This window comes from Poeciliopsis prolifica, unplaced genomic scaffold (genome assembly GCF_027474105.1).
Source record: "Poeciliopsis prolifica strain line A6 unplaced genomic scaffold, Auburn_PproV2 SCAFFOLD011, whole genome shotgun sequence".
Taxonomy (NCBI): domain Eukaryota; kingdom Metazoa; phylum Chordata; class Actinopteri; order Cyprinodontiformes; family Poeciliidae; genus Poeciliopsis; species Poeciliopsis prolifica.
Window position 1 is genome coordinate 6,470,366 of NW_026562386.1, and position 24,593 is coordinate 6,494,958.

General features: G+C 36.2%; 1 protein-coding gene across 1 annotated transcript in view; it reads right to left on the bottom strand.

The window, feature by feature from the left end:
* ush2a (Usher syndrome 2A (autosomal recessive, mild)) overlaps positions 1–24,593 on the bottom strand; it is a 182,954-nt gene that overhangs the window by 116,352 nt on the left and 42,009 nt on the right. Inside the window, 13 exon segments of the mRNA XM_055036528.1 lie at positions 2,316–2,446; positions 10,993–11,116; positions 11,364–11,470; positions 16,393–16,540; positions 16,699–16,874; positions 18,424–18,705; positions 19,551–19,601; positions 19,604–19,697; positions 19,806–19,929; positions 20,294–20,522; positions 20,631–20,789; positions 20,912–21,075; positions 23,849–24,029. Of these exon segments, the coding sequence (XP_054892503.1) occupies positions 2,316–2,446; positions 10,993–11,116; positions 11,364–11,470; positions 16,393–16,540; positions 16,699–16,874; positions 18,424–18,705; positions 19,551–19,601; positions 19,604–19,697; positions 19,806–19,929; positions 20,294–20,522; positions 20,631–20,789; positions 20,912–21,075; positions 23,849–24,029 (1,970 nt within the window).

The window sequence follows — 24,593 nt, forward strand, 5'->3', positions numbered from 1 at the left end:
AGTATAACTGCCACTCAAGTGGTTTTGTTCAATACACCAAGGTTTGATGGGTGGTTTTACTGGGAAGAACCGCAATAGAAAACCTTGCCAGTCATTTTCAATTTGTTAGGCAATGTATACTATCAGTGGAGGACATTATCTGCGTTTTGAGTAAATAGCTGGAGAAAACACACAGCAATTTAGGAAAACCCAGCCGTGATATGGTGTCATTCTGAGTGCTACAGCACTTGACTGATATGTGTGTTTCCTATCGGATGCCCTGGTATCAATCTCTTAATTATAAAGCACGAGTCCATAAACTCGTGGCCACACAAAGCATTTTAAACGAAAACACCACTCCTGTGGCTTTTCATGCTGTTTTGTCCTTGATAGTACACACAGCAAAACCAGATTTTCACATACATTATACAAAATACAAATTTCTTTCGCACTGAGTGCAACTTTGGAATACTTTTTGATTTCTACATTCAATAGAAATCTGCTGACAAGTATTCAGGAGTTTGAATGAACTAAAATTACTCTACCTACCTTTAAACAATCTGGGAAAGTCTAGATGATGATGTGTTGATTGATTAATTCACAACATTTGAGCTAAATGAAGACACTTGTGGATTTTAACACAATTCCTCAAATATCTTGCTTCATGCAGCATGGGAGAATTTTATGCTAAATTTCCAACAACCTCCCAACATTTGTAAATTCTAAGCAATTTTTTTCAAGTTTTTTTTTTTTTTTTAAACAAAAGCCAGCTAATAATTTTGTTCAGTGCACCGGTACAGTGCAAAGGCACTTCAAAGCAATATATTTTTTATATCTGTTTCAAGACTTTTCCATCATTTGACACAAATCTCTACTCTAGCACACTGGTTTATCTCTGACAAGGGAAAGGTAATTTTTGTGCGTTCCTGTGCTTTTACATATGTATGTGTGTGGCAGCACACACATACACTTATTTATGAACATATCACTTCCCTGTGTCATGCTAAATTACCCCCCTGCACTGCTAATCCCATTAGGCTAGCTCAACAAGCTAATAGGGGGAAGTAATGGGCCCAGCTATATGTATCTAGGGGAACACTAATAAGCCATGACACCACTCCTACTGTTAATTACCCCAAACTAACCTAAACAAAGGAATCAACCCAGCTGGAGAAAACACACAGACATCTTGCAATACAACCATACACACCCCAACATTACATATTTACCTACTGATAAAAACATTTTGCTAACTTATATTAAAAAGTGACACTGCTTGGGAACCAATCTGGATGCATGTCTGTGCAAGTGTGGGCTTGTGCCATCAGTAAGTGGCCTTGTGAATCTATGTGTAATCATCTCTCACTATCACTTTCATCATCAAAGTGACTGACTCTTAACCCTTCTACAAGTAGCTCTACAGATGGATTAGGAAAACGGTGATCTGCATGTATGCAAGTGTGTGTTGGTGGGTGTGCATTTGTCTGTGTGTGTAAGTGCCAGGGTGAAAAGCTTAATTAGTTTGCAATTGGTATTCACGCATGGTGACTGCAGGGAATGAGTTAATTGCAGTCCAATTCAAACGTTGACACACTTTCAAAGTTTTCCCCTCTCCCTGTCTCCCTGACAGAAACCAATGAGGGGCTACAGATCACATTTACTAGATGAGAGCCAGTAAGAGAGAAAAATAAGAGGAGGTGGTGGAAGAGAAAGAAAGAAAAACATGTAGAGCGAAGAGCAGATTAGACAAGAGTAAAACAAAATAGGTGGAGTTAGAAAATTAGGAGGAAGAAAATAGACATACAAAAGAACAAATTTTCAGAAATATTTTATGAAAATTTTTCTGAAAATTTTCATAAAAATATTTATAGAAAAAATGAAAATTTGTAAAAGATTATATTTTTACCAGATTCTGGCATTAAACCTTAACTACTCTAATGATGTCTTTAGGCAATAATAAATACTTTAATTAAATGTGAGACTGTTGACTATTTATTACAACTGAGTTTGACGTGAACGTTGTTTTAGAGGTATTGAGGCGCTTGTTACCTGCATATAGTATTAGATTTATATCTCAGTAAAACTGTACAACAGATACACACTTAACAGAAATTTAGAGAGATCAATAAATTCAGGAGGAGTACCCAGAAAGAGCCTGCACATTCACAGGGAGAACATGAAAAAGACCCTACACTATGATGTAAAGCCATGGCCTTCTTGACTCAAGGCAACAGTACAACCAGCTGTGCCTCACTATTCCTATACATATTTTAAATACATCTGCTTATGTATTTTAATTATTGATTTAATGATGATAAAAAAGGACGATATGGTACCTGAGGATCAAACAAAAAGTATGGGCGTCCGTTTTTGATCTGGATGGCCAAAAACTCCTCCTGATGTCCTGGAGAGAAGGCAGACAGCAGGAGGCCATCTGGGGACCAAGTCTTGAAACTCAGCTTAACACCTAATGCAAAATTTAATCAGAAACAAGATGATAGAAAGACTAAAAAAAGACCCCAAAAAACACACATTTTCATACATGAAATCTTTAATACTTAGACAACAAGAAAATTGTTAAGACAATAAAATAATTACTGTAATGACAGCATAATGATGCGGCCCCAGGTTCTGCTTAAGGTACTTCGATTTGAGTTGTGGCTGTGAAGGTGTTTTAAATTCAACGTTGAAATTAGCATGAAAAACCCACATGTAGATAATTTTACATTCTCCCTCTGAAGGATTTCCTAAAATTTTAAAAGCTTTGGAGAGGAAACTAGTAATCAAGGGAAAAAGGTTGTAAAGCATACACAATTTATTAAACAGATAATTACCATGGTATGGATTACTGAATTGTTTTTATGACATTGTAAATTCCAGAGTGCAAAAATTTAAGTAATAAAGTTGGACTCGATGCCTTTGCACAATGCGCTACTCCATTTAAAGTAAAAAAAAAGACATGTTTAAAAAGAAAAGCTCTAGTGTCTATTTTCACTGTAAAACAGCTATCTGAGATAATCCTACCCCCAAAATACACATGAGGAAACTAGTCTTAGACAGATCTACTTTCACACTTATACCATCTCTCACTTGTGATCTCTTTCTTTTATCTCCTGAAGCGTCTTCCCTGTGTACATTATAAGATCAAAAAAGAGTTAATATTATGCACAGACTCAAATGTGAGTGAAACTGCAGAAGGGGAACTGATAAATAGGGAAATAAGGAAGGCTATTTCCATATTTAACAACCTTAAGTAGGAAAATAACTTTATTTTTACCAGAAGCAGAATCATTTAGGATCCAAAGTTATACAAGACCATGGAAGTATGCATCTAAATGTATGCTAAAAGATGTTACGAGATTTAAAGACGTTATTTCTGAGCCATGTGTAGAGAATCAAAATTTGCATCAATGTTTGGCTTGTGCAATCATTGATTCTAAAATATGGTGTGACCTTTATAAAGCTTCTGCAGTGTGGGAAGCTAATATGTCTTAATGATAGACATTAACCAAGTAAGTCATCAGGCCTTCTGTCTTGTCATGTTATAGTGGATCAGAGTTTGGATCCTAATTCACTATTTGGTCCATATAACGTCACAGACAAAGCACTTCTTTGTGTGGGTTTCCATAAAGAACAACAAGCAGGATCATTTAAGGAATTAAATTAAATCAGTTTCAGGTTAAACAGATGAGGAGTGTAATTTGATTTAAAATGGAAAGAAGAGCTCGACATTGCTCATTTTCACCCAATTTCATGACGCGCACAATTTGACAGAAAACCTATCAACTTTCCAGAGTTTTCTCACAGTAAACATCACACTCATGTCACATAACTATGCTACTGAAATGTTACAAACTCAGTTTTTGTCCTAATTTGTTTTATACTTTTGTATTAAGACTCAGCTTGTGTAGTAACATACATAAAATATATATGAAATAACTTACGACAGACTTTTATTTTCTCCTAATTGATCATACACCAGCTTAAGTGTAGAATATTAAATACAAGATTTTACATATTTGGCATAAGATAGACATAAATTGGGTAAACATTATTTTCTTTCTACAATTATAAAATATAAGCTCCCTAAAATAAAAAAAGCTATTTAAGTTGCAATCTATGTTCAGAAATACATACATGGTAATACTTTTTTTTTTTTGCATTGAACTTACGTTCTGTACTTTAAGAAGATATGTGTCATTTACATTCATGACCTTGTCACAACAGAGAAGAGTGAAGTCATGACAGATACTTGACATTACATTACCCCCCTTTAACCGTCTCTCTCTCCATCACACCTTCCTGATCTTTCAATCTTTCCCATCTTTCATCCCTTTGCTTTTAACCTTACTCATCTTTCTTGTGACCTTTCCATTCTCCTTTTCCTGTACCTTCTCCCTCTTCTGAATGAGCTTACCTTTGGGCATCTTCAATTCTATCCTGTATTCAAATACACTCTCTTCTAGTTCTGGTACGAACTTCCCTTACCTTTGGACGTTTAAATGCTAGTCAATACCAATATGCAGACTAAAACTCTGGTTTAACTGGTTTACTAGTAAATTGGCGATATACATGTTAAGTGAGGCTTTTCTGTCTGTGTACTGAAGAAGCAAAATGCTGCCCGTACTAATGGCCATGTGCAGATGCCATTAGCTGTGCCACTGCGGTTTTACCAAAGATGGCGGTCACTCGGAGCTATAGCTACAAACTGAGGAATGAGACCTTACTTTTATACTAAATTAGTACGTAAGAGAACTTCTGATGTGTCCCTTGGAATACAAATGACAAAACATGGAAGTCGCCAAATGGATGAAAGATGAACAACAAAAGTTACAACAAGTATTAAACAGATGGCTGGGAGCTATGGAAAGTTTGTCGATTTCACCGCACAATGTCTTTGTTTTCATCTGAAAGGATCATAATTTTTTTTTTAAATTACTAAATCAGACATTGGTTTTCATGGGATGATTTGAAAGACCTAAATAGAACCTCACAGTGAAGATCTTTTAATGTTGTGATTGGGTGATTTCTTAAACATCGGAGCCAATGGACTCACACTGAATTAAATTCTTGACGGACATAACGTATTGTTGCTAATCAAATGAATGATTAAGTTAGTACTATGAGTCAATGTGACTGTTAAAATGCTATTTTAAAATTTAAATTTTGTAAATTTAACATTTTATACAATGGATTCTACTTGATCACAGTGGAGTTTTAATTTGTTCATGACCTGTGGATTCATTTTGTTCACACATTTAATGTGCGCGAAAGGCTGGATCATTGAGGTCGTAAAATTGTAATTCAGAGGGAGATCCCGACAAATGTGAGAGGGACATGAATACTTTTCTAATTGCCAGTTTCAGGGAAAAGAAATATGTGAAACCTTAGCTGTGACCCTGTGTTTTAGATAAACAAAGCAAGGTGGGTCAAATCTGACAGGATAGGGCATTCAGCAGATAAAGTATCTATTCTTACTCTCACATGTAGCGAGAATCGTTCTCTCTGTGCATATTGTTCAGAACACTGTCCGGATAATATAAATTGGTAATGAAGTGCACCAGTGGAGCATCTATATACGGGACATGGACCAATTATGTAATGGATTGTATATAATGCATCTGTGTTGCATCCAGCTAGGACAAAAAAAAAACAACTATATCATGCTATGAACTTACCCACGATTGTAAGACTGTTGACAACCGTTTTTGTGTTGTATAAAACTGGGTGTGACTTTCAATACGTTGCCTTTTCCAGCCCAGAACAGGTCCATGAGTGAGCAAGTAAGACCGCCTTGATTCTTGATGATAAATAATCCAAAGAGGAACCAGCTGACTCAAATCTTTCTTAATTAAAACAAGTGTGCATGTGGAATTTATTAAATAAATTTACAGCAGTGCTCAGAGCAGTTCAAGTATAATTTTCAGTTAAAAAAAACAAATGACATTGTTACAGTTTTTAAGATCAATTCAATGTGATCAAAACCAGGTTGATAACAAAATTCACTGTATCACAGGATGGACAAATAAGGCAGACATAAATTTCCCCTTTTTGAAAGTAATGGTATATTCTAATTGTTCAGATGAAACTAATCTGCAGTTCAGAATGTGGTAGCCCATACAGATTTCAAGATATTTTCAATAAAACAGACAAAAATGGTCAGAAATTGCTATTATGAATAAATAAATGAATATAAATGAATAAATGACCCTGCTTGGTTTTCATAAATACAAAGGGAGATTATACTATCTTTGCATTTCACTTTCCCCACTTTTTCTTCCATCTGTTGCTCTAAAGAAGCCATCATGACAGCCAAACTACAGGCGAAAGGAAGTCTAAAACTGTGCTGAAAATCAAACTGTTCATCTGCAATCACCATCAAAACATTTTGAGACTCATGCTTTGTTTAAGTAAATCCTGTTTTATAAGTATTACATCATCTGAAAATATTAGGAAAATACAGATGCCATGATCTTGGCCTTTACTTAAAAGGAAGACGAATACAGACAACAATTTCGACAAAAACGGTTCTGAACATGTGACGTATTCCCCGGCCTTTAGCAGCAAGAGAAAGATCTTTAATCTTCTGCAGCTGCATAGAGATATACCCATCCTAAAACTTACTATAATACATCAATTGCACCAATAAAAAGAAGGCACCTAGGATGCCTGGATACAATCTAAATCTAGCAAAACCTTTGGAAAAAGATTTTAGCAGAAGCTATAAGGCATGGTTGACAGAAAAATACTGTACCAGCTACACTGAAATATTTTAGGATAGTAAAACATGTCTAATATTCAGGCATAAAGGTGGCAGTAAGACAGGTAAAAGAGTAATTTAATTTGATTTCATGGAGAGTTTTAGGATGCCTTAAAATATTCAGTTAGCTTTATTTGCATCAAAAGACCTTACTACCAATTTATGTATATATAAAATTGATGCATCCTCACATGGACTGTCATTCCCCATATGCCATAGCAGAAAGAAGCAGGCCTAGAAAATGAAGGAATGAAGTTAAATTATCACTTTAGAACTATATTATGCATTTCCTCTGATTCTTTTTGTTTGTTGATAAAAAAAAAGTTAAACAGTCTGAAGTGTTCAAGTCTGGGAAAAGGCAAAAACTGAAGAAAACTGAAGGGAAAATTACACCGCTACATATTTGTATGTATTTGATCAGAATAAAAACATGTCAAAGATAAAAAAGTGTGTGTTTTTGGTCCCTGCATGATTCTCTGTGCTAGACAAGATGTTGTCCAAGCATGTCAAATGTTCAGCATCTAGCGACACTGCTCATGCTCAGCATGACTTCCTTCAGATTTTCCCACAGGACTTGTGCTACTTCACACTGACAACCACTTTGGAGCCATCAGCAGACAAACCTGAGCAAGCACCATGACAGGTGACTGTGTTGCACATACAGTACAATCAAAAAAGCTTCTCACAAACATACAAACACTCATGCATACAAACGCAGTGCATAAACATAATCAGTTTCTTTTGTGTGTGAACAACTTACAAATCTATAAGGGATAATATTCACACTTCAATTCAATTTTAATTAAGAAAGTTATACAACTATTATCCAAGATGGAGTTCAGCTTTAGTGTTGCCTATGAGGAACATAGTTTTTTTTGTCATAAGTGTGATTTGTAACATTAAGTCGTCGAAATATTGACCAATTTGCAATTTAGAGTTTTATTTATTAGTTCATATTGTTTCATGTCCATTGTTTCTCCTCGCTCTGTCTTAGTAAACAGCGGAGGTTGTGTGTAATCATCTACACAACATAACCTGAATAACTCCAGTCATGTTAGCTCTCTGCTGGCATTAATCAGAGCCTGGCGTATTAATGAGAGCGCGGCAGCTAGCTAATTACACCCATAGATTCTGCAGCAGCCCATTAAATATACAAATGACAGAATTAAAGAGCCCAGCCTCTTCTGATTAATCTTTAAATGGGGAAAAACTAATGATGTCTGTGCAAACTTTCCCTTCACACATTTCTCCCCCTCTCCTCTCAACGTCAGTGCATAGCAATCAATCATATTAATTAAGGAAAAATAATTTGTATCATTTAACATTTCCCTCTTTCCTGCTCACTTGCTGCAGTACAGTGCGCTGTATTAGAGGTGTCTGGAAATTATCCAAGCCGATTTGTTCTTGCATTTATTTATTTTTTCTTTTTTTTCTAAAGTATTTGCGTAATGTTTCATCTAACTTCATTAACTGCTGATTGAGGAAATACATCTGGATTAGCAAAAAAATATAAGCAGGACATCTTCTCCATTCCAATTAACCCACTTCATCCCTAAAATGTGAAGAATTACAAAGAGGAAGACAGAGATCCATTTCTATTTAAATACATTATTTTACAAAGAACAACATATGTCACTCCTAACTGAGACACACAAGGTCGTTAATTCAAATGCATCCATGAAGAGCAGGAAGTCATACAGCAGGAGTATAAATAGGTAAGATGAATGAACTAACAGGCATTTATGGAAACGGGCACTCAGAGGTTATTCATATCACAGCATGATTACATACTGTTCTGTTTCATCTAAAGTAAGATTCAGTGTGGCCAATGTTGACCTCAAGTACCTTTTTAGGCACTAAAAACATCTTCAAACATAAGTGAAGGGGGTTTAATTTATGGAAACATGCACTCTGATCGCAGTAATTGCACATGGAAAATAACCTGTTTGACCAAAAATAATTTTACCAAAGTGACCATTAAGCAACAGGTGAAAGGGTAAATATGATTAAATTTCAAATGGTAGAATATGTTTTACTTTAAATAGGATTTACCGTGCCCAATATTGACCCTGCTCAAGGATGAATCCTCAACATGTTTTGGAAGTAAAACTGCCTGCATGAAGGACGGTAGAAACAACAAATGAGTAACAGCCATGGGAAACGGGACAATGTTGACAGAGAAAAGTTGAGATTTTTTTACAAAAAAATTCCAAGGGACCAATGCTACTGATGGAGCTGTTTCTTCAAGGCTTAAAAGAGTGTAATTAAATTAGAAAAATTAATTTAAAAAAGCTTAACTTGCAAAGATTAATAACATAACAAAAGGTCAAAGCAAAAGACACCAAACTACAGCAATTTAGTGATTATAAAAAAGTTACCGTTGTATAGTTATCATTGCTGGAGTTACAAGGTTTCCACGAGATATCAACGATTGACAAGTCTCTCCTCTGTGATCAATTGACTCTCAAGGGGGCATTACACTGCATTACATTCATAATCCAATTTGGCTTTGATTTGTTCGCTCTTCCGTGCGCTTCTATGGGAATAATTGTCTGCAGATGATGCTATTAGTATTGACGGTTGTAAAAGGGCGACGGTTTGAGGACTGCCGACACATTGATGGTCCAGAATAGATCCGGTCTGAAAGTGATTGTCTGATCCATTACCCTTTATGAAGGAGGAGACTGGAGGGGGCAAAGAAGCATGTCTCAATAACAAAAATCATCATCAGTTTGTTGGCAGTGTTCAAAGAAACTGTTTACCTTAGTTCTATAAGGACACAGAAGAGATCAAAAACGTAATCTGTTGACCTGGGATTAAACCAGGCGTACTGAACGATAACTGGGTAAAGTGGAAAAACATGGCAGGATATTCATTTAGTGTCTAAAATAGAAAATAAATGTACTCCTAGTAGACAAAACAACATGTCTACAAAAATCTAAATTTAATCCTGGATTCTTTAGGATAAAACAATTATTAAAATGACTAACAAACAGTGCAAATTATGTTTACAATTAATATAGATATTACAGGTGATTGCTGAAAAATACAGATTTTTAAATAAAAAATTTTTTTTAAAAGATTTTATTATTTTTTAATAAAATTTGTATTTTAATTAAAAAAATCTGTATTTTTAAGAATGATTATGTGAAATCAATAGCAACTTTCACTAGGTTTCAGAGTCTTGGTGCCCAAAGATGCAACTTCAACTTTTGACATTTAACAGGGTTTTAATGTTATCACATAACATAAACATTCAAATGTGTCTTATATCTCTCTTTGCAGAGACAAATATAACTGGTGATACTTGGTTTGTACAAAAGAGGGAAGCAATCTCAAGTGGCATCATAGAGCTTTGCATGCTCAAATCCTACTGATTAGTATCAGCAGTCATTAATTATGAGCGTCAGACTGGCTGATGTTCTCAGATGAAGCAGAACATGTTTGGCTGTGCAGCTCAACCCTCTAATGATGCTGGTAAACAGAAAGATAATTGTCCTTTAAGATTGACTGGGGAAGTCATTCTAAAGGAATGTTACTGTATGACAGAAGTTGCTGTGTAAAGACCTGAACATGAAAATACATGTATGTGTATCCAATTGTACTCGCAGTCTGAAGAACACCAAAATAGTTTTAAAGAGCTGATATTTTGTATTTTTCAAGGCACACAGCACCATTTTATACCACAGTTAAGTAACTTTAGATGCCATAAAAATGCTGTATGTATCAAAAATGACTGAAAATAAATTGGACTTTATAATTTGACATCTTGAAACTGGCCTTGGTCTCTTTAAGAAGCTCCTGCTCTTTCCAACATGCTGCGACTAGTCTTGTGGAGCAGTATGTGGGAATTGCAGCTCCAAGGAGAAGCTTAGGTTAAATAGGTGGAGCACTGTGAGAGCAAGCGCTTCTGCACACCGAGTGGCTGCCAAAGGAAATTCAAACATGCATCCAGGAATCAAGTATATTTTTGATGAAAAAATTACATTAAAACAATATAGGAGGTTCAAAAATGTCTATAGCCCCCCTTTAGTTTTTTTTTATCATTAAGACTTAAAACCAGACAGGAAACACAAAGGGACAAATTGAGGACAATTAGTGCAGAAAAATGACATTTTTGTTCAACCAATGCATGTGTGGATTTGTGCTGTGTCAGAACAAATGAACACATCTGAAAGATTTCTAAAGCTCTTAAGACTGGATAGTATAAAAATAAATCTCACTAAAGATGTAGCAAAAACATAATTCCTTACCTGTAAAGTCAGCGTTATTTGGAAGAGTATCAGTGGGAAACTCGTAATAACCATTCCCTGGAAATCTAGTTCCTCTAATAACTGGTTCTTTTGGGTCAGAGAGTGATACGTCTGTTCTCTCCACCTGTAAAAGAGAAAAATATAGTAAAAACAGTATTGACAAAATATATTGTGCAAAAAGAATTTTGTAAACTTAAATATTAGTCACTGTTAGTAATTTTATTGTGCCCAAAACAGGAATTGTGATTTGTCTAAAATGTGCTATATTAAGTTTTACACTGACAAAAAAACCCTCCAAAACATTCCCAAGATTTTTGGGAAAATATTTTGTTTAGATTCATGAAACAAAAATCATGAGCCAGTTATTTTACCTGGTAAAGTGGCCGAGGTCCATTAAGTTGAACTGGAGGATCCCAGTCTATCTGAATGGTGGTTTCATTGACAGGACGTAATCGGGGTGAAGACAGTCCTGTAGGCACTGAAGAAAGAAGTGGGAGAAAAAATAAATTATGCAATTTTTACATTAATAATGTGAGGTCAAAATGTATTTCCGTTTGCTTTTTTCCTCCATCAAGAGTCCCCAGATGACTTGCGCCAGGGCTGGAATTAGGCAGCCTGGATACTTATTGTAGGTTAAATGCCTACAATGGTCTGTGTAAAAAGATGTTAATAACATGCAAAATGTGACATATGTTTGTGAAAGAAGGCTATTGAAAATAAAAAGTAACAAAAAAATAAATAAAAGAAATAATGTGAGATCAAACAGCATTTTGTTCAGATGATTGAGTTTGTCTCCCTGAAACATTTTTCAGCAAAATTTTACTTAAATTCAAAAACATTCTGACAAACTTCGCTGTCATAGTTAACCAAAAATGTTTGCCATTCTATTTTAATTAGTCATGATATTTAAATGGATTTTATTTCCATCGCATAGACCAGCATTGAAAAAAATCCTGTTTTCATGCATGAAACATCCATTTAATTTTCCTCCTTCACTTTAAATGTTAAATTAAATGTCCCTTTGAAACATAGCGGGCAGTACACAAGCCATAATTTTATCGTATCATAAATAAATCAGCTTCAGACTGACTGATATGGAGAGGGGTAGAATAATGAAGAGAGAAACATGTCATGTCATGGACTGGTATGGGGTGGGATAGATGTGTGTACATTAAGTGTCATTCCATCACTGTGTTTCAGTGTTCGTTTCAGTAATTGTTTAAATGGCCTGTGGTGAGAGTAAATTAGCTCTGTGTGACACATGTGGACCATGGTTGGTGTGAGTGGTAATAGAGCACTTAAAAGGGAAGTGGATAGCTCGTTTTAGACACCTCATCCAGGCACATCCAGCTATAAATTACTGCAAACCAATAGCAAACCAGTCCATTGATATGGAGCTATGGCATCACACAATATAGATGTGGCAACTGGCAACTTGCTCAGAACAGCAGAGAGCAGTTTTTCTTTACGCAATATTAATAAAAAGAAGTTGGTGTTTAAGTAGAACATGAAGGTCAGCTTTAAGGAATCAAAACCAACTGTTTTTATTAGATAATACAGGCCACTTACTGGATTATTTTTTGTGAAACCCCCAATCTTATGGCTTAAAGATTTGATCAAATGAAACCTTAGCAAGCACACCAACTCACATATTCAAGAACCATGCAAAAGTGTTGGTCATCAAGGCAAAAGAAGTCAATAGTCATGCAGGTCATGTTTCTTCACAACACAAATGAAAACTATATCAGACAAAATTAAACTAGAGAAAGCAGCCTGTCCACCATTTAGTGTCACTTTCTATAGTAAACTATACAAGTCAACATAAATAAAATATAATGATTAAATTTTGCCTTTGTATTTGTAATATATTTTCAAATGTAAAAGTAGAGTACATCATGTCAATGCTTAAGCCATTATAGTAAGGTACTCTTCTTCCTTATTGACTGTAATAAGGAAGAATATATATAGTCATTTATGATGCTATTATATTTTCTTGATGGTCAACTAAAATTTTCCTCAGTACTTTGGCATTGACATTTCGAAGAAACTCACTTGTCTTCCTATGAGTTCACTAAAACACCTGCAGTAAGCCAACTGTTCACCTGAAAGCTTAATTTTAGTTGTCAACATGGTAATGAACCAGTTAAATCATGAAAAGGTTCCCATGAGCAATTGTCCAGGCGTGTTGGTGTGTTTCCTGTTTTTACAGTGGCTGCCATTTCTTAACAGGCTCTTAGCAGATGGCTACAGCATGCACATAAGTACACCACTTATTGACATTGTGATCCCTTGCCTTGCATATTTCTTTTCTCAGGAAGGGCCTCAGGCCAATTATGCATAAATCAATAAAGTTCCTGTTCTGTTGAGTGGTGTTACAACGTAAGCGTGTATGTGTGTATGTCTCTCTGTGTGTATGTCTTGTAGAACAAGCAGTTATGGATGTAGGATACATAAAACATCACAATCAGTCCCTGATTAGCCACTTACTTTACAATGTGATCAATAACTTTGCAGGGAGACGCACACCATCGAAACCATGGCAAATGCATCAACACACATCGACGGAGATCTCCTTCCTTGTCTCATTATGTCCGCCACCATGTGTGCTCAAACATTTAGTCGTGTGCTTCGGTGTAATTCCAGCGGTTTCACAGATGTCGTCTCCTCACTTACAGCAGATGGTAGCTGACTCTAATGGTCCAGGCTTATGTAAGGGACATTTATCAATGCATCTGCAGCACGCTCGAGTACGTCTTACCAGACACACAACTCAATGAGAGGATAAATCTCACCAGAACAAGATTTTGTTTCAGGAGATCTCACAGTGCTAAAATTACAAAACTTTCAAGCAACTTACAGTTGTACATAGAAACCTAAATATTATATTTTGACACCAACTTAAAGTTTCATATTCCGATACTGTTCATATAATAATTAAAATAAATTTCACAACGATTTGGCTTTAATTTAAGAGCTAAAATAGCTCAAATAAAAAAGGTGTAAGGTACCATAACATCTGCTATAACAATGCCAAAATACCCAGAGAAGAAGCATATAGTATATGAACTATTATGATAAAGGACATAGAAACAAATAAGAAAGCAAACTCTATCCAACAGCATGCCATTATCATTTCTTACAGTGGAATCAAGGGACATCTTTGGAGTAAGATGAAAGAAAACTGTGGCAACAGATGTGGCTGTTAAAAATACATTGACTGAGTCAACTGGGTACAATATGCCATATTGAATTGTACAGTATTACAGTCAAGAGAAGTCTTTGGAAATCACTTGAAATAAACACCGTCACTGTGTCAACAGATGTAGCCATTAAAAATACATTTAAACAGCCGACCAATTACAAAGCAAGACATCTTTCATTGCTCTACACATGAGGGATGACTGCTGGAGCAACACAGAAATATTTGCAGTGTAGTTCTTAAACATGTGTTGAAAGGTTGAACTGAGCAAGTATTTTCTTTCATCATTTTTTTTTGCCTCCATTGTGTTTACTTGAGCATAATAAACGCATAATCAGAAGGCTTAGAAATCCTAAAATAACAGATGGAAATGTGTGTTGTGGGGCCAAGTTCTCACACTGCTATTTGCTATCAGTGAATAAGACCAATAAAGCCAGAAATAAAATGTAAACTGCATAAAAGTGGAGGATTGTTGCAGATCTGATGAACAATCTAATGAAGTTACTAAAAACAATCTGTATTGATTCTGGAACCATCTAAATGCTGTACAGATCATTAAACTACAGAGAAGAACCAGAGAGACAAAGTGTGTGTGTGTGTTTCTCTAACTCTGTGTGTTCTGATTCATGACCAGCAGGAAGTGTGTGCTATGCCACATTTTTCTCTTTGTAATTAACAGTAAATTGTTTTTACTGCTGGCACCATAATATCCCCTCTGGTTAGCATGACCAATGCTGTCACCTCTCAAGCATGCAATGACTGACTGCTCTTCCTAATGTTCTTGAGTGTGCCAACGAGAAGCTTTGTTACACTACATGATATCATGACTATATAACATGAAATACTTTTGTCGATATCAATATTAACTTTTTGAGCTGCTATGTATTTGTGTTTTTGTTTGCACCTCAGTCAAACTCAGTCTGCATGAAGTTGGCAAGCTTCTCTGGTATTATATGCCTTTAAAGTTCTGTTTTAACACATCCTTAAGTGATTCGCTAGTGACAGCAAACAAAAATTGCATACTGTTGGATAATGGATTCACTAAACATTTCTGACAATACTAAATGTTTAAAAACTGAGTTAGCTGGAGACTCAGCCAAAAACATCAACTGGGGCATACTGGTCTAATAAAACGATATCAAATTTTAAAGCGTTGCAAGTCAGTTGGTTGTTTTAGTCCAATCTGAAGTGTGAGGAGTGACATGATTGAGGATGAGGATGAAGTGGAGGACCCAGGTGATTGAGTAGTGATGATGGTTTAATGATGAAAAATGGACAAAAATCCAGGCAGCTCAGAGGAGCAAAAGCCAGGAGCTAGTCTCTGGTAAGCAACTGGTAAACAGTAATCAATAGATGGCAGACAGGAGACAACTAGACAGTCTAGACAAGGACCTGAACAGAGAACAAGAAACACAGGTGGGTATAAATACACAGGGGGTAATCAAGGGAACTAGACACAGCTGGGATCAATCAAGGGTAGACAGGACAACACGGAAACTCAACTGACAGAACCCTAAATAAACACACAGAAAAACTCAAATCCTTACAATGAGGTGAAAAAGTTTGATGTTTTTACAAATGATCTATTTCATATTATTCTGCCACAAAATAGTGACAGCGTTAATAAATATGTAGAAATAATGTTGTTAAAGAAGAATACTACTGATTTAAAGCTCTACACCTTCAAAACATCATCACAACAATGTTTCTCATGATACCGTTAACAACTGTCAGGAGCCTGAGAAATAGTTTGTACTAAAAAGTCAACGTACTTGTAGTCCTACCAGGTGTTTTCTAATTGCTGCTGCCGCTAGTCTGGAGGGGGTGAGTGGGGAAGGTTAGCTCTGTGAGGCAGAAGCATCAACTGGAGACTGCAGCTCCAAGGAGGAGTTTGGAGGAAATATGTAGCACTTTGTGAGAACAAGTGTTAAGGCACCCCCAAATGGCTGCCACAGGAGATTCCTCAAACATGAATGACAAAATGAAAGCAGCACTCCAGACAAAATGAAAGCAGCACTCCAGTTGTGTTTTTTTTATGAGGGGATCATGTTATAACATGAAATAAAGCTCAAAAAAGTTAATTTTACATAATAACCCTTTAAGAGCCCATCTCTTCCTTTGTCAGTGTAGGAAGAAATTAACCCTTAAGTATGCATCAGAAAATATAATTAGGCTTGTGTTAAGGCATCTTTTTGTTGTACCTGCTGCTAAAGTCCGCCCCGTGCTTGGCAGACTCGTAATACAACCCATTCTTGTGCACAGTGTGACTGTGAAGTTGTAAATGTGGTAAGGCTTCAGTCCTTCCACAATGTGAACAGGCTGTGATGATGCTTCCATCCTATGCAAGACCTGAAAACAAGATAAATATTTAGAATCAAAAGATCATATATAGTGACAGATAAGAGAATAACCATTCAGAAAATAAATGTTTTGGGTTTATTTTACTTTTAGACTAAAACAGACATGTTTTAACCATATTGTCTGATATTTTTCATTGAAGAGCTCACCTGGCTTACGACTGGAGGAGCATAGGGGTTGGTGGTTTGCTCAGTTAATAAGTTGACTCTGTACTCTGTGACTTGTCCCCTCGCAATGATGCCGTAGCCCTCAGTAGTGTTCCATGTTACGTTGAGGGTGGAGGATGACAGTGCAGACACATCTGGAGGAGCAACAAACTCAGGGGCTGAAAATGGACACAATAACATTTCAACCATAAGTTGCAGCAACATAGCAGGACAAGAAGAGAACAAAAAAGCTCAAGAAAAACAGAGACCAAACATATTCTCTACCTTTGAAGTGTACAGCTCTGGAAAAAATTGAGAGATCACTTAAAAGTATTTGATTTTACGTTTTATAATTATATGATAGAGTGAAATTAACATTCTATGAACTACTGATAATATGACTACAAAAGCCAAGCAAAAATTTAGTATTTATTTGCAGTAAAAGAGAAATGATCAAAATAATGACCTCAAATAATGCAAAGAAAGTAAGTTCATATTCATTTAGAAACAACAGTATTAATGTTTTAACTCAGGAATAGTTCACAAATCAATATTTGGAGGTTTTCAATGGGGTTCAGTGCAGGGACTCTTAATTTTTTTCTGTCAGCATTTTATAGTTTAAATAGGACATCACATTATCTTTTTGTTTTACTAAAAATTTACTAATTTCATTATATATACAACATCAGCAATTTCAGCAAAGATAACATGGACAAATCATTCTTATGTAAACTTGGTGGTTTTAAGTGTGCAATTCTATGGTTGTGATAACCACAATTACACGACAGATTAGAGAGGGAAATTCTTTATTTCACCATTGATGGCATCAAACTGTGAAATATGCTATGAAATGTGATTTATGGTCAACATAACCACTGTCATATCTCTGTCATCCACCCTGCGTATGTATGTGCTAAAACCCTGGCACACATTTCACATCTGAAATCATGTTATCATATGCTTGTTATCCAGACACACAGCTGAGAGTGATGTTGGAGGCAATCATTTAGTCTTAATGAGCCATATCATCTCTTTGAAATTCAAATACCTTAATGAGTCCCTTCTCCCCACATGCACTTTTTATTTCCCTTTCCCATTTTTTTCAATCAATCTGTCAGTTACCCCTGTTTCCTTTTTTTGTTGAATTTCTTAACTATTACCTTATTTCATTTTGTAAACAGGTGACTTCTCCATAGTTTACACCTACTGATGCTTATCTAGTGGAAATTTCTCATGGTCTGGCTTCCTTCTGAGCTGTTACATTAATGTGGTGTAAAGAAGAGGCTCACATTGGAGAATTTATTTCTTATCTGGTCCAGGAATATTTTCTTGCACTGTGCTTTCTCACAAATCAGGTATTGTTCATGACCTTCTCCTGTCAAGAAAGGAACTCCTGCTTGGACATATTTCCAACTTGTAGAGTCCATACATAGTCATCTATTATCACAAGGTCAAACTTGATGCCAAAGTATTACTCAGATCAGTAATGGACTAACAGTTAGCTGGTAGATTTACCTGCTGAGGTGAAGAAACTCTTAGCAGTTGTAATGAGGATGTTTTTAAAACCATTTATGAAACATGGTTTCTAAATAACAATTGAAAAAAAGGCTGCAAATGTATGTGCCTTCCACAATTTTGTATACTACATGGAAATTGATCATTATGTTTCATGTCTATTTTATCTCTACACAGAGAAAGTGAGTCCATTGATCTTCAGTGGATACAAACCTCCCTCCAAGGTGTGTGCTGTGGTCCATTCTGATGTGACATTTCCAGCACTGTTGACGCTTACAACTCTTAGTTGGTAGGCTGAAAATGCCTGCAGACCCTCTATAATGGTACTACTTTCAGGAGGGGACAATGTAGTCTTTTTGGTTGGATTTTGTTCTGGGAGGACGCTTGGATCCAGCCAACCAGAGCTGGAGAAAACTCTTGTCTCGGAGGTAATTGCTGATACGTTCTTTGACTCCAGCGGTCCACGGAGAAAGAGCTCATACTTGGTGATAATACCTGTGTCAGGAAAAAAGGAAAATCAAATCAGTATATGAAACATTTGTAATAATGACTTTATGCTTCCAAAAATTTGTTCTTTGTTTCTATGCCTGGAAAGTCACAAGACGGTCAGACAGCAACAATCTTCAGTCAGAGGACACTTTATTACAAAAACTGACTGCTAACCACAGATCCTTCCTGTAAATCACCATGTACTAGTTTTTGAAGATACTTAAGATTCTTGGATGATAAAAAATAAAAAGGCTACTTTGATTCTTTCTCCATGCACACCATCTTAACTAGTAAAATTTCAAGGTTGACAAAGACAATAGTCCTGAATTTGGCTGAGAGAAATAAAAGAGAGACGACTTGTTTTTAAAACAATAATAGAAAAAGGTGCAACAAGAAAAACAACAACTAATGTGAGTTCAGGGCACAGTTGGGAGGGAAATGATCAATAAGAGTAAAAAGACAAGAGATGAAAACAGGGAGAAACTCAGGTTTTACAGCTTTGTTTGACACTGAGCCTTAGAGCTACTACAAAGCTCTCTGGATTTACCAAAGACACTCTCAGTTCAGTGTGTATGTTGAGAGTGTGTGGGAGTTTATGTGTTTGTGTGCACTGTTACGTTGTTCCTATTCAGTGTAAACATAGAATGCAAACATCCCTATTGGGTAAGTGTTTGTGTTTCCTGAAATTACATGTTTATATGTAGGTTTTTATTTATTTATTAAATTTTTTTTTACAGTTGCTCGCACTGACAGACAATGTTTGGGGGTGTCCTGTATTATGTGGAAAAAAATAAAGGAACTCAATACAACATAAACACAGATAGACTGAGTGTATGCACATGGAAATATACCATTGGGCAGACTCGGAGGCACCCATGAAGCATGCAGTGTACGAGGTCCTGGGCAGTGATGTTGGGAGCAGACTGGTTCTGTGGTGGTGCAGCGGCCGTCAGAAAATACAGTGGAGGGCTAGATGTGCAGCCCCCAGAAGAGCAGGCCTGGAGATTAGAACAAAACTTTATTTCAATCTTAGGAGAAACAACGGCAAAGTTATGGCCAAATTTAAATAAGTAAAAATATTGCACATGGTTCCTGGGCATACCTACCTCCAGTGTTACAGAGTACTGTGTGAAGGCCTTTAAACCGCTTGCCACAGCCTCTGTAGATAAACCTATGTAGTGAATAACTGGCTCTGCTTCATCAGATGACTCCACTGATGATACTATAAACCTAAAAAACACAAATAAAGAAGATATAAGCAAGTTTTGCATTTAGTTGTATTATTATATGGTGGTACTCTGTTTAATGCAAGTGCAATGGTGGCCAAATTAAATCCAGAATATTTAAGCTGCACAGACACAAAGTAAACATGTAGACAGTAACTTTACAATATGAGCACATTTTTGTTCAATATTTTTCCAGTCTCATTTGCCTCATTTCCTTTTGCCTACTAGATACTCTCCACCTCTGTTCATTACAAAACTTCAAAATCTATCGTAATCCTTCAAATGCCCAAAACATTAAATAGGCTGCAACAACAAAAGCTGTAAAGCATTCATTTAAAGTGCTCTTTCTTCAAATACTGAGTCATTACCTTTCGACTGGGCCTGTATCATTTCTTGGTGTGCTCCAGTTAAAGCTTGCACTGGTTGGACCTGGTCGTCCAAGGAGGTTTAAATGAAGCTCCTCTCCAGATGGTGGAGCCCCTAAAGTCTGGTACGAAGCTGAAGCACTTATTGTCTCACCAGCTACATTAGCTGTGATGAGCCAATAGGAATAGTTGGTAAAGGGAAACAAACCAACGTCTACAAATGATTCAAGGCCTAAACAAAAAAAAAAAAACATTAAGTCAGAATAAACAATACAGCAGTATTTATGCCATGCAAAAAAAATTAGGGATAAAAACTTTGAAAAGCTGTGTTGGTACATACTGAAAGGAAACTGTCTCTGGATGGTATGAACTGACTGTCCATCCCTCATGAGGGTGTAGTTGAGTCTGTGTGAATTTGGGGAATCAGGTGGATGCCAGGAAAGATGGATTGATGAGTAACTAAGGACTGAGCCAATTGGTGAAGGCTGCTGCGAAGGAGCTGTACAAAGAAACAAAACCGAAATTAGAAGGAACCAGAAAAACAAACAGGACTTGAATAATTTTATTAATTCCAAAAACTGGTGAACTGTATTAATAAAAATAAAGACTGATGGTACCCACATTTGCTGCATCCAAAAGGGTTCTCAGGATCAAAATGACTTGCTCCAGGCTGGCAAGAATCACACTTGTCTCCGGTTACCAGCGGCTTACACACACACATTCCTGTGTCTGGATCGCATGAACTATTGACACTGCCCTCTGGATCACATGCACAAGGCTGGCATCTATTTATGAAAAAAAGGGAAGCAGTAGTATGAGGAAATATCTCCCATGCAATAGGGAATTAGTGAACTTTAGTGGCTCATATGGTGTTTGGTTGAGGATAACAGTTCTTTGTACCTGAGTGAACTCTTCTCAGAATTTTATGAGGTTAAGGAAGGTTTCTGAATGAACAAAAACTTAAAACCATCTCAGTTGTTTTTGACACGTCACATTGCTTACACAAAACTTTTTTTTCTCCCAAAACACTCCACATCCAAATCCATAGAAAAAGTCCAAACAACCTACTCACACACAACAATAGAACGGGAATTGTGCAAAAGATTTCTACCACCTCCAAATCAATCAAATGTGTTCACAATTATATGAACAGCAATTATATAACTGCTGTGCTGTTCCTTTCCACTGTCACCAATGCTTGCTTTATTTATAATAATGTCGATGATTATGGCTTGAAGATAATTAAAAGCCAAAACATAGTGTCTCAGAATACTAGAATACTGGGAAAAAGTTAAATCCAGGAAACTCACGGTGTCATGTCCTAATCAGCTAATAAACTCAAAACAAGTGCAAAAGTTTTCTGAAGCTCTAAATGGTCCCTCAGTCTGGGTCTTTAAAGTATATTTTCTTTTAAGATACTTTACTTTTGGTGTTAAATAAGTAGCCTCAACTGAATTACAATTTTGACTTAAGAATCTAAACATTGTGTGATGTTTGTTGGACTTCAGATTAGTTACTGTGGGTTTCTAAAACAGCCCCTCTATAGATGCTGTGAGAGAAATGTGGAAGAGTGCTGGAACCAAAAACAAAAAGTAAATACATTATTAAATGTGTCTTCAAGAATGTGTAAATGTTTAAAGATTACTGTGTGTGTGTGCTTGAGAGTGAGAAGTGCCGGGTCATCTCCTTAACACTGTGAGGGAAACCCTAACCACCATCTATCCCACCCCATAGCTGTGATATTAACTTCATACCCCATCAGAGTCGCCAAAGTGCGTGTCCATTTGTGTGACTGCATGTATTTGTCTGACGGTGTCTGTGTCTAGGTCACTGGTTTGGTGTTACCCCCGCAGGGCCAGGACAGTGGGTGAGCTTACGGCCACCCACCTTACACCTTTACAAACACACCCCAACATGTGGTGCAGTATGTGTGTTGGAGAACATTTAGCACACCAGTGTGGCAAACTGAATCAGTATAAACCATGCTACTGTCACCTACACACAAACATTATTGATGTGTGTTTTTATTCCCTGCATACTGTACTCACATATTATAAGTCTCTCTCTCTCACACACACACACACACACATGTGCGCACACACCAATGCACCTTCTTTATTGCTGTGTGAAAAGCCATAGCCTCGTAAAGAGGCGCAAATTTGTCCTGCCAACTGGTGCACCAACACGGATACACACGCTGATACAGAAAGTGCCACAGTGACTCGACCTTCACTCCCTTTTCCAAGGAGAAACACCAACATTGCACCCAGTCTTCCTTTTATCAATGAGCCTAAAAGTGAAGTGTTTGTGTTTTTATGTTTTTTATGCCATTAGGGAGAGCCATTAATGTACATTAAATCACATTTCAACATGAAACTTAGGGTATACATAGAATAAATTGAATATTGTCACCTTCCAAGTAGTAGTAATGGCCTAAGTGATTTTTTTTGCCAAAAGTGATTTTTGCAAAAAACATCACTACCTCTTTATTGCCAAAAGATGAGATAAAAGAAGAAGAAAAAAAAAAAAAAAAAAATATATATATATATATATATAAATATATATATATATATATATATATATATATATATATATATATATATAAATAAATATATATATATATATATATATGTATCAGTTTTGGCAAAGAATGACTTTGGTCATTATACTATTATTCTTCTAGGAAGAATAATATGTTATAATTCTTTTTAATATCTTATAATTTTATATAGAATTTTAAACAAATTGTCTTGCAAAAGTATAAACACTTAAACTTACAGGTGTTAGCAAAACGGTGTGCATAATAATGCACAAAGCTGAAGTGGTGAAATGTTTCATTAAATTAGCTTTCTTTTGTAGTAGAAAAATTGTTTTCCAGGTTTAAAAAAATCATCAATTAAATCTGACGCATATCTTAAACTAAACCATCTCCATCCTTCTTCACAGCTGAGAGATCTCAGCCACAGCCTGATGTCATCTCTAATTAAGCCACACCAGAAACTAAAGCTATCAGACAAGGTCAGCTAAAATGCGCATCAATATACCTATGTACACACACAGAGTGGACAACTGGTCAAACAGTTTGTGGTCAATCCATCTACTACGACACCTTGTTGAGTGTGTGTGTATGGACGAGTTTAATACTGTGTCTAAAGTGAACAGTTATTTGTGGATGAATGTTTTAAGCTGTGTGAGTATGTGAGATGGCCTGCAGGTAGCAACATGAGCAGCAAAGGTCAAAGCAGTTCTTAACTCATGTAAGTCATCTGTCTGCTCACCTTTCTACAAAGTCTCTGTATAGGGACTGCAACTGGAGGCACTCTATGAACAGCTATAAATCCATGAGTTTCTTTAATGGAGAAAAATATAATTGGGGGAAAAAAAACTTTCTAAGACTTTCTGATGTGGCACCAGGTAGCTCAGTGGTAGAGCAGGTTCAACCATAACAAAGCAGCCTATATTCAACTACTACTGAAGTGAAGATGAAGACCTTAATAGATATACAATTAACATTTCTCTTTGTTTCTTAATGTGTGAGAGGGTTTGTGTTAAACCCACCTTCCCACACCAGGGTTAAATCCAAAGAACATCTCACGACATTGGTCACAGCGTCTTCCTCCTACTGAGCGATGAGCGCAGACACACTGTCCATTCTGGCTCTCACAACTAAGCTGCATTGCTCCCATAGGATGGCAGTCACACTCCAAGCACACACTGTGATCTGGAGTGAGGTAAAAGCCTAAACAGAAATAAATGAAAAAAAAAAAAAGGAAATATATGTAGATGTATATATATATATAAACATTATCACGCAACAGAACAAGTCTTACAATAATACAAGGATACATGATTTTTAATGCAGCTTAATACAGTTTGAAGCAACCATTTAAAATGTGTTGTTTGTCATTTATCTGTAATAAAATTTAACACAGAACAAATAAAAGAGTCTACATTAGAGCTCCACATTTCAAAGCATAAATCAACAGAGATAACTTTTCTCAATGCCTGTGAGCTGATAAATACATTAAATATTCTGTTAGCCACTTAGGCAGGTGGTACCTATTAAATGTGGACCATAAACTGCCACTGCAACAACATAACTTTTTAAATATTACTGTTCAAACATATGAAAGTGAAAACATTATGGGAGAGCATAATCAAAATATAAATGTAAACATACAACACTGACTGCATTTAATGTGAACATCTTGTCTCAAAACCATCACAAATGTTCACACACATATCAAATAGAAACACCTGGAACATTTTGTTTTTGTAATTTCTGACACAGAACTTTAACTCT